Source organism: Melanotaenia boesemani, chromosome 2 (genome assembly GCF_017639745.1).
Source record: "Melanotaenia boesemani isolate fMelBoe1 chromosome 2, fMelBoe1.pri, whole genome shotgun sequence".
NCBI lineage: Eukaryota > Metazoa > Chordata > Actinopteri > Atheriniformes > Melanotaeniidae > Melanotaenia > Melanotaenia boesemani.
This window is the reverse complement of record NC_055683.1, coordinates 16,271,602-16,282,942: the sequence shown is the minus strand read 5'-3', so window position 1 is coordinate 16,282,942 and position 11,341 is coordinate 16,271,602. Positions and strand designations below refer to the sequence as shown.

General features: G+C 42.2%; 1 protein-coding gene across 1 annotated transcript; it reads left to right on the top strand.

Annotated features, from left to right (window-relative positions):
• The first annotated feature begins 211 nt into the window (after window positions 1-211).
• Window positions 212-10,846, top strand: LOC121649663 (NLR family CARD domain-containing protein 3-like). Its single transcript, XM_042000668.1, has 6 exons — window positions 212-422; window positions 569-2,369; window positions 5,208-5,381; window positions 7,589-7,750; window positions 9,916-9,962; window positions 10,094-10,846. Exons 1-6 carry the CDS (start codon window positions 245-247, stop codon window positions 10,618-10,620), a joined length of 2,889 nt encoding a protein of 962 aa, XP_041856602.1. The 5' UTR covers window positions 212-244; the 3' UTR covers window positions 10,621-10,846.
• The last annotated feature ends 495 nt before the right edge of the window (window positions 10,847-11,341 follow it).

Below are 11,341 nucleotides of genomic sequence, written 5' to 3'. Positions count from 1 at the left end.
CTTCCCAGTGGTCAGTCTGCCCAGCAGCATCAAACACAGCTGGACTCCGTATTTATGGTCTGTACATGTACAACAACTACTTTTCCATCTCTTCTGTTCACATCATCTCCATGCTGACCTTTGTAGACCAGTGGATTGTCAGTGTGTCCAACATGGATCTGATGTTTGGCTCCATGATTTCAGTCTGATTGTGTCCTTCATATCGTTTCTCTTCCAGCTGCTGGAGGACAACTTGATCACTTTCATGAAGAACGAGCTGAAGAAGATCCAGAAGCTTCTGAGTACAGATTACTCAGAATGCTCAGTGTTGGAGGGTGAGGATGAGGAGCAGAGGAAGAGCAGCAGAGAGGCATTGGTGAAGATCACAGTGGACTTCCTGAGGAGGATGAAGCAGGAGGAGCTGGCTGAGCGTCTGCAGAACAGTAAGAGGATTTCTCTAAAGATTGAAGCTGCTGGATAAATGACACATTTACTGATGTCTCAATACATGAACATCACATATTCACATCCTCATTCCTCAGAGGCTTTAAATCTTTACTGACTCATCTTATTTCTTCTTTTCTTTCAGAACTTCTGGCTGCAGTTTGTCAACATAAACTAAAATCTGGTCTGAAGAAGAAGTTCAAGTGTGTGTTTGAGGGGATTGCTAAAGCAGGAAACTCAACCCCTCTGAACCAGATCTACACAGAGCTCTACATCACAGAGGGAGAGACTGCAGAGGTCAATGATGAACATGAGGTCAGACAGATTGAAACAGCATCCAGAAAACCAGACAGACCAGAAACAACCATCAGACATGAAGACATCTTTAAACTCCCACCTGGAAGAGATGAACCAATCAGAACAGTGATGACAAAGGGAGTGGCTGGCATTGGGAAAACTGTCTTAACACAGAAGTTCACTCTGGACTGGGCTGAAGACAAAGCCAACCAGGACATCCAGTTGACATTTCCACTGACTTTCAGAGAGCTGAATGTGCTGAAAGAGAAAAAGTTCAGCTTGGTGGAACTTGTTCATCACTTCTTTACTGAAACCAAAGAAGCAGGAATCTGCAGCTTTGAAGAGTTCCAGGTTGTCTTCATCTTGGACGGTCTGGATGAGAGTCGACTTCCTCTGGACTTCCACAACAATGAGACCCTGACTGATGTTACAGAGTCCACCTCAGTGGATGTGCTGCTGACTAACCTCATCAGGGGGAAACTGCTTCCCTCTGCTCGCCTCTGGATAACCACACGACCTGCAGCAGCCAATCAGATTCCTCCTGACTGTGTTGGCATGGTGACAGAGGTCAGAGGGTTCACTGACACACAGAAGGAGGAGTACTTCAGGAAGAGGTTCAGAGATGAGGAGCAGGCCAGCAGGATCATCTCCCACATGAAGACATCACGAAGCCTCCACATCATGTGCCACATCCCAGTCTTCTGCTGGATCACTGCTACAGTTCTGGGGGATGTGCTGAAAACCAGAGAGGGAGGAGAGCTGCCCAAGACCCTGACTGAGATGTACATCCACTTCCTGGTGGTCCAGACCAAAGTCAAGAAGGTCAAGTATGATGGAGGAGCTGAGACAGATCCAACATGGAGTCCAGAGAGCAGAAAGATGATTGAGTCTCTGGGAAAACTGGCTTTTGATCAGCTACAGAAAGGAAACCTGATCTTCTACGAATCAGACCTGACAGAGTGTGGCATCGATATCACAGCCGCCTCAGTTTACTCAGGAGTGTTTACACAGATCTTTAAAGAGGAAAGAGGACTGTACCAGGAGAAGGTGTTCAGCTTCGTCCATCTGAGTGTTCAGGAGTTTCTGGCTGCTCTTCATGTCCGTCTGACCTTCATCAACTCTGGAATCAACCTGATGGTAGAACAACAAACACACTTCAGGTGGTCCACATTTTTTAAGAAACCAGATCTAAAACATCTCCATCGGAGTGCTGTGGATGAGGCCTTACAGAGTCCAAATGGACACCTGGACTTGTTCCTCCGCTTCTTCCTGGGTCTTTCACTGCAGACCAGTCAGAGCCTCCTTCAAGGCCTGATGACACAGACAGGAAGTAGCTCACAGACCAATCAGGAAACGGTCCCGTACATCAAGAAGAAGATCAATGAGAATGTGTCTGCAGAGAGAAGCATCAATCTGTTCCACTGTATGAATGAACTGAATGATCGTTCTCTAGAGGAGGAGATCCATCAGTTCCTGAGCTCAGGACGTCTCTACACAGATAAACTGTCTCCTGCTCAGTGGTCTGCTCTGGTCTTCATCTTACTGTCATCAGAAGAAGATCTGGAGGTGTTTGACCTGCAGAAATACTCTCCTTCAGAGGAGGTTCTTCTGAGGCTGCTGCCAGTGGTCAAAGCCTCCAACAAAGCTCTGTAAGTACATATATAGCAGGATGTGGAGAAATATACTGCTGCTGGAGGTTAAAAAGATGATTGATTAAATAATTCATGTAATTAATTGCATTCAAATTTTTAACACAATTAATTGCCTTTGTGTAGCATGACAAGCCCAATACATCTGTTATATCTCCGTCACATCTATGGGCGTCTCCCAGTGGAGGATGATGGTGTTTTAACACCCACAGTTTTTGGGTTGCGAGGGTTCCACACCTGCACATTTTCCCTATTTAAAATAAATAAATAAATAAATAAAAAAACAAAATTATCACAAACCTGGCTATCTAGTATAGTGGCTTTCTGGTCTTCTTTGCAGTGTGCTTCCTCCCCCTCCTTCTCTTCTTGTTGAATGATGACAGACGTCTCCCTTGTTGCTTTTATTATTCAGCAGATTAGGAGAGGGCATCTACACAAGATTGGATGGGGAGCAAAGGAGGGGCACTGGTCAGGAAAATGGAGGCACAAACAAGACCTTTTTAGATCTAGATTTGATCAAATATTGAATTGATTATTAAAACTAAAGGGATCATCTTGTTTGTAAAAAAGTGAAGGAAAACTTGTAAAACAAACAGCCAATGTTATATATTTTTATCAACAGTTGTTTACTGAAGTTTACCCAAGGGAAGGTCAGTTAACATTAATTTTTTTTTTAAGCACTGGCTCTTTCTATTGATAAATACAGTAAAAAACTGCAAGATTTCAGGCTCGGTTTCCAATGGTGATTAATCATGATTAATTATCATGTAAGTAGTGATTAATGTGATTAAAAATTTTAATCATTTGACAGCCCTAGTGCATTAATCAAATAATGGAACAGAGATTTGAACAATTTTTTGCGGAAAGCTTCACGTGAAAACCTGCAGGATTTCTGAACGAGATCTTCCAAGATCTCTTGAATTTACATCTGATAATCTGGATATTAAACTCGTTGTTTTTGTTAGTGTTACAACCCTTACTGAGTCTAGGGGAAATTCGGTGGCAACATAAATGTTCGGAGATGGATACTTTCAATAAAAGTGGATTTATTTAGAACAGGGGTGTCAAACTCAAATACACAGTGGGCCAAGATGGCAAAATTGGAACAAGTTGAGGGCTGGACTGGTTCAATGTTTATTAAAAGCCTTTTTTAAAACGACCTTATTGTACACACTGATCCTCGAACTAACAGAGACTGTTTGTTATTGCCTATAAAACAACATTAATAATTAAATAAATAAATGAAAAAATATTCCATTCAAATCTGTTGCAGTTATACGTATGGTTCTATATGCATTTTTCTTTTTTAGAGTAATTTCAAGGGAAAATATTTTCTACAAATAAACAAAAATAATTTCCTTATTTCCTCTCAGTTTTCTACTGGTACACACACACACACACACACACACACACACACACACACACACACACACACACACACACACATATATATATATATATATATATATATATATATATATATGTATATATATGGGGACTGAGAAACTCAGGTCTTGCCCACAATGGCAAACTGTGCTTCAATTTGACACAGCTGCCCAGGAAGAAGGCTATCAGGAGCTTATATAGTGAGGAGCCTTCATGATTGGCCAGCCACAGGGGAGACAGAGCAGATGGCAACCAATCCTGGAGAATGAAGGTGGTTCCATAGGCACAGGAACAGCGGCCATTTACCTGCAAGTACTGGCACAGTCCCATTTACATACCTGGCCAACAAGTTGACAGGCCTAGGGCACACACAAATTTCAAGATTGTCTTCTTGTCAGGTTGTAGCACCTGCTCCTACAGCATAGGCATCAATTTCCAGTTTAAAAGATTTGGTCAGATTCAGGTAAGCGAGAACTGGAGCATGCACCAGCAGAGACTTTGTGCTCTCAAATGCATGTTGGCACGACAGAGTCCACACAAATTTTGTTTTTTAGGTTCAGTAAAGATGTCAGAGGGTGTACCACTGTGGCAAAGGTGTTCAGAGATTTTAACATCTCTGAATTAGACAGTCAGGCAGTTAATCAGGATATGAACTTTGTGGATAAAATATCATCAAGTAAAACAGTGTGAACATTTACCACAATAAGAGTAGAACAACCAGTAGTAATTGGGACTAAAATGGGTGGTGGCACATTGGCTACCGGTGGTGTAAGATCACGTAACATGTAACACTTGCATGTTCATAAGACACACTCTTGTCTTGCGTTTCAACTCACCAGTAGAGACGATGTAATCAGTGTAACTTAATGTGGCTTGGATCATATTGACTTAATCAGTTATCAAACCCAAGGAAATCAGATGTGTTTTTACATTCACTAAGATATCAGAGTATTAGGGATGAATGGAGTTGTGTTAATGTGATTTCTTATAACCAGGTTATCCAGGATATCAGATTATGCTCTTTACATGATGACTTGATCAATCTTGTTAACTCCAGGAATCAGATCATGATCAGATTGTTGGTGTGCATGTAAACAGGCTAATTGATGGTGTGACATAGCTCCAACATCACAAAAAGATCATGGTGTGCTTAAACTATATACCTCTCTGATGTGATTTGGTCAGCCCCACCCATCAACCTGATAGATTGTGTATTGAGGTACATGATATACTTTGTTGTATGAATCAGTTGTTCAGATTGTCATTGATTCTCTACAACCATGCTGAATCCTCCACTCGTGATATCTTTGAGCATTAAAATCCACCACATGGACACGATAAAGTTAGAAACCGGATTTTCTCTACAGGTGTCCTTCAGTCTGCATCCACCATGAGGGCTGATTATTTTGTCACACATATTATTTATGTTTTTCTCTTTAATGTTGTCTCCAGGCTGAGTGTGTGTGGTCTCTCAGAGAGAAGCTGTGGACCTTTTTCCTCAGTTCTCAGCTCCCAGTCCTCCAGTTTGACAGAACTTGACCTGAGTAACAACGACCTGCAGGACTCAGGAAAAAAGAAGCTTTGTGATGGACTGAAGAGTCCAAACTGCAAACTGGAAACTCTCAGGTCAGGATTCATCAAACTGAGAGTTTAAAAAGAGCTTTTAATTAATGACTAATAGAAAATCTGTGGAAGGTGTTTGTATGACTGTCTCTGGTTTAGGCCTCTTACAACACATGAATTTACCAGAACCAGTAAGTGGTCCCACATCCTGATCCTTTCAGAACAAATAAGATCTTGGTTCAGGTTCTGTAATAAGTTTAAGGTGTTTCACAAAACAAACTTTTCAGATGCACTCAAATAAATAATTGGATGAATCCAGTTTAATTTTAGCCCTGCTATGTTTCAAATTATTAATGTGAGTTGAACATTCATGCAAAGTTGTTTAAGCAAGTTAAACCTGCTCATTTTCATACTGTCATGCCTGCTCCCTCCTTTTGAGTGTGCTCTGCATCTCCTGAGTACTGATTACCGGTTACAGCACCACGCTACCCAGAAACCCTCTGCTCCAGCCATCTTGGACACACCTGCCTCCTATCATCATCATCATCAGTCTGCGCCTGATCATCTGCCTTTATATACTCCTTGCACAGACTACTGCATTGTGTAGTATTCTTTATCCTGCTCTTAACTCACAGCAGTCATTATTGTGCTTAGAGACTTTATTAAATACCCTTTATTCCTATCTGCACTGTTCGGCTTCTCTCTGGATTCGCCTGACACAAACGTTGCCATTGACAAGAAATCTAAATAATTTCTAGTCAAAGTAAATTAATTTTATAGATCTAAATGATGAACATTAACTTATTCAATTTGAATTAATAGTTAACCCTTCAGTTCATAGTGTCCACTACAGTGGACATGTATTTAAAAGTTTTTCTAGTGTACGCATGGAAGAGGATGGTAAACTATTATCAAGCAGGATCCTAGATCTACCGCACCAGGCAGGAACCCAGGTCTACCACACCAGGAAAGATCCTAGCTGCAGGCTGTTTAAAAAGGCCCCTGAAACAATCCCGCATCTCACAGCAAGGTGGAAGACTCTGGCAGGAAAAGAATACATGGAACGCCATAACTATATCCTCCCAGAGCACCTTCCACAGGACTCCCCAGGGGACACGGTCAAACTCCCATGCCACATTCAAGACACTGAAGAGGGTGTAGAGCTAGTCCACTGTTCCATGACCAGGGCAAAAACCACACTGTTCCTCCTCAATCCGAGGGTCGACTATCCGATCGACCCTCCTCTCCAGGACCCCTGAATAGACATTACCAAGGAGGCCGGGGAGTGTGATCCCCCTGTAGGTGGAGCACACTCTCTGATTCCCCTTTTTAAAGAGGGGGACCACCACCCCAGTCTGCCAGTAGAGGGGAACTGTCAGCCAAGACAGCCCTGCAACATCCAGAGCCTTAACAAACTCCATGTAGACCACATCCAGAAACAGATACAGAAATATCCCTGGAGACTATGGACTGGAGAGCCAAAGGTCACAAAGAGAAACACCTCCCAAGGTGATGGGCAATGAGAGGGGTAAGATCCTGTGGGACTACCAGATACAGACCCAGAAAATGGTGGTGGCCAATATTGTGACCATGGATAAGCAGCAAAGAAAGCCATAGTGATGGATGTAGCCTTCCCCGCTGATGGAAATATCAGGAAAAAGGCGCATGAGACAATAAAATACCAAGAAACTGAAGAAATACCAAGGACTCAACAAAGAGCTCAAGAAAGCCTGGAAGGTGAAGGCAACAGTAGTACCAGTGGTGGTCGGAGCACTGGGGGCCGTGTCCCACACAATGATAAGGTGGCTCCAACAGATACCTGGAGAAACAACAGACATCTCCATCCAGAAGAGATTAATCCTGGGAAGAGCTAAGACACTGAACAGGACCCTCAAGGTCCCAGGTCAACTTTCTTCTCATTCACTATAAAACCATAATTTTAAGTTCATACTTTATTCCACATGTGTTAATCAGAATAAGTAAAGTCAGCAGAGCAGCCTCTTTCTAACTCAACTAGGCTAAATGAAAGAGGATTGATGCCTTTTGAAAGATATAAACTCCCCTGAAAACATAATTGGTCGATCTCTGTAGAAACCTGGAAATTTGACATTTGTCACAAACTGAGTCATGAAGTCATAAACTTGGAACAAATGAAGACACAAAGCCTAAAATGTGAGACAGGTCCAGTGTTTCTGAACATCTGATGACATTCATCTTTAGTTTCACAGCAGTTCTCTCAGAGTTTCTGTCATACGTGTTGTTTTCTGCAGCCTGTCAGGATGTCTGATCACAGAGGAAGGCTGTGCTTATCTGGCCTCAGCTCTGACCTCCAAACCCTCCCATCTGAAAGAGCTGGACCTGAGATACAACCATCCAGGTGAATCAGGAGTGAAGCTACTGATAGCTGCACTGAAGGATCCACACAGACTCAGGTATGGAAAGGCTACTGCAGCCACACGATGTCTGATAGAGGAGGAAGATCTGCAGACATTTTGTCTGTCCTTCATTCAGTCCTGCTTCATTCTGGATATGAGTGTTATATGAACAATGACACATGTAGGAGCTTTTTTCCTTTGCTCACAGCAGATATTTGAGTAGGAGAGTCTCCAAGGAGAACATCTGCAGGAACAACTGTGATAACTGTCTGTTGGTCAGAGTTTCTGGAAACATCTCTGCAGGTTAAAGGGACATTCTGTCATATGTCAGACACATATAGCGTAGGAAGTATTTTGGTCCCTGAAGACTCGTTCCCTCTAGATTCTTTCATTTAAGTCGTCCTCTGTTAGTGCCGGTGCTCCATGCAATGTCACACATAAATGTCCTTGGAGTATTTATCAGTTTCCTGTAATTAGCTGCACACAGCTGATCAAAATGATGGAGACAGTTAGTGGAACCCCTCCTCCTGATCTGATCTGAAAAGAGGAGTTACACAGGAAATCACAAGTTCTTTACTTCTTCATGCTCCTGAAGTATGGCTTAGTGTTTTATAATGTGGACTCATAATAAGGACATGAATCAAAATGACTGAGAAAGTCACTGGATTTCTGTCCAGACTTTGCCACTTTACAGTTAATATTCACTCAGTCAAGTGACTTAAATGTATGTTGTTTTACCAGAAAATGCACCATAATCCTAAAGATTTCAGACCTGCCAGCTAGACTGGATTCCTGTCAAACTGAATCAGGAGTCTTCCTGCATCAGTGCTGCTGATCAGTGGTGTAAATAGATGATAAGGACCTACTGGAGCCACTAGGAGGAGGAGTAGAGCCCTACTTTCCTGTTGGAAATGACTGATAACTACTGATAATATTGATTCAGTCATGTGATAATGGCTGGATTGGGTGCTGGAGGAGGTGACTGGAGATCGCAGTGTGTATATGTGTTGTGATGAAGATGATGATGATACATCGGTTTTCCTGGTTAATGTGAAAGGACTCAGTATGTTCACAGCTGATGTTGAGGAAAGATGAGACAGACTTTCCTGAATCCTGTCAAATCCTGTATTTCAGCAGCTGCAGCTCCATGTCTGACCACCAGAGGCAGTCTAACCTCTCCTCTTCACTCAGGACTTTAGAGCTTTGATGATCCCATGGTGCTGATTCAATAATTACTAATTCAATAATCCATCAGATGATCAATCAGCTTCAATAACAGTGTAGATTTTGGTCAGGTAGAAGCTGGGTGATGTGACTGCACTTCAAACTGGAAATGAATCAGCAGACTGGATCAGATGTGGAAGAAGTGTGGTGAGTTGTGGCGGCATGGCTCAGTGGGTAGAGTGGTCGTCCTACAGCCCAAGAGTTGCCGGTTCGAGCCCGGCCCAGAGAGCTCACGTTGAGGTGTTCCTGAGCAAGACACCGAATCCCTAATTGCTCCTGATGGGTCATGGTTGAGCGCCTTGCATGGTAGCGTCCACCATTTGTGTGTGCATGGGTGAATGTGACATACATGTAAAGTGCTTTGGATAAAAGCGCTATGTAAGTACAGGCTATTTACCATTTGATGCTGCTGATCCCTCTGATTTGTTCCTGCTTTAGAAAGAAATGTGTTTGTGTCCACACAGCAGCAGGATCTGCAGTAATAATGGGGGGAACAAATCATCAGTGTGATGGTGAAGCAGCTGTTAGTGGTCAGTAGGAAACAAGCCGTTGCAGCTACAAACACACACATCATGGCCTCAAACAGAGTCTCTGACAGTCATTTAGCTTCATGTGCAGGAAAAGAAGCCACTTTAACATTTCCCAGCTGAGTCAGAACAAAGAATCTGAGCCAATCTGCTCTGCAGAGGATATTATTGTCAGAAGCTGATCAACAAGACTTCAGGGCAGAGAGAAGATGCAGCTCTTGGTTAGATCAGGAGTTTCTGCAGAGTTCTTCATCTGTGAAGAGATGAAAAGGAGAAGATGGTTGAAAGAAGAAACTGTGACTTCTACAAAGCAGTTTTGTTGGTGTGGGTGTGGACCAATCAGCTTCCTGATTCTGCTCCTTGTGGACGCATCCAGATGTTGGACTGTTCCTTTCTCAGCGTAGAAGAAAGTGTGTATGAGAGCCATGTAATATCCATGTTAGCATGCTCTGACTCCCCTCTTCATTTCAGGGTGGAGCCTGCTGGAGAACCATGGTTGAGACCAGGTCTGAGGAAGTGTAAGTGTGTTTTTCATTTGATTCATCACATTCAACCATCTTCACACTGTCCCATCACTCATTCATCAGTCAGCATCAAAGTGTCAATAGATCAATAAGTGCAGCTGGATTGTGTTTGTTCTCTCCATCAGATTCCTGTCCACTCACCATCCAGTTGAACACAGTTAACAGAAACCTTAAACTGTCTGACAACAACAGGAAGGTGACATATGTGGAGGAGCTTCAGTCATATCCTGATCATCCAGACAGATTTGACTTGTATCCTCAACTGCTGTGTAAAAATGTTCTGACTGGTCGCTGCTACTGGGAGGTCGAGTGGAGAGGAGACGTTTTAATTTCAGTGAGTTACAGAGAAATCAAAAGGAGAGAAGACAACAGAGACTTTTGCTTTGGATACAATGATCAGTCCTGGAGTCTGAGCTGCTCTGATGATGAAGGTTTCTCTGTCTGGCACAATAACAGAGAAACTTCCATCTCCTCTGCCTCTGTCTCTAACAGAGTAGCAGTGTATGTGGACTGTCCTGCTGGCTCTCTGTCCTTCTACAGAGTCTCCTCTGACTCACTGATCCACCTCCACACCTTCATCACCACATTCACTTGTCCTCTCTATGCTGGATTTGGGTTCTGGTCCTTTGGTTCCTGGGTGTCTCTGTGTTGAGTCTAGAGAGTCTCATCATAGCAGAGAAACTCTGACTGGTGAACAGATAGCTCAGTCTGCACATGTTTGTCTCTTTCACTCAGAAACATCTTTTCAGATTTGTAGATTCAATCAGTTTCTGTGTGAAACTCTTCTAAATGATTCCTTGGAAATTTCTTCGTTTTTCATTCTTTTAAAGATGGAAGCTGTGCGTCTTCCAGAATCCACATGTTGTTTCCAGTTAAAGCTTCAGCATCAGAAATTTAATATTTTGCTTAATTTTCAACCACAAATGTTTGACTTTCTAATTGAAATGTATATTTTAAACAATTTTCATTAAAAACTTTAAAATTTGTTTACATTACATTTTGTTAAAATATTTGATGTTTAATGAAGAAAATATAATGTTCTAATTTCTCTTATGTGTTTTTGATATACAATATCAAATTCCATTTGATTAATTTTCTTTGTTTTATTTTAGCAACTCATTGGAATTTTATTTGAGATGTTTTAATGTTTTTTATTATATTTAATTTCTTTGTTTAGTTTAATAAATCATTCAATATATTTTCTCTCTGTTGTGACTCACCTTGAATCTTTCTTCTTGATGATGATGATGATGATGATGATGACGGCTCCAGTGAACCAGTAGATGAAACAGATTCTGAAATGGCCAAAAAGGCCCGATAGGACTCCTTCTTCAGCTTGATGGCATTCCTTACTGCCGGTGCCCACCAACGGG

Coding starts and splice junctions, on each gene's coding strand:
- LOC121649663 (XM_042000668.1), top strand. CDS start 245: ATGAAGAACGAGCTGAAGAAGATCCAGAAGCTTCTGAGTACAGATTAC. Junction 2,370..5,207: donor AAAGCCTCCAACAAAGCTCT/GTAAGTACATAT, acceptor TGTTGTCTCCAG/GCTGAGTGTGTGTGGTCTCT. Junction 7,751..9,915: donor AAGGATCCACACAGACTCAG/GTATGGAAAGGC, acceptor TCTTCATTTCAG/GGTGGAGCCTGCTGGAGAAC.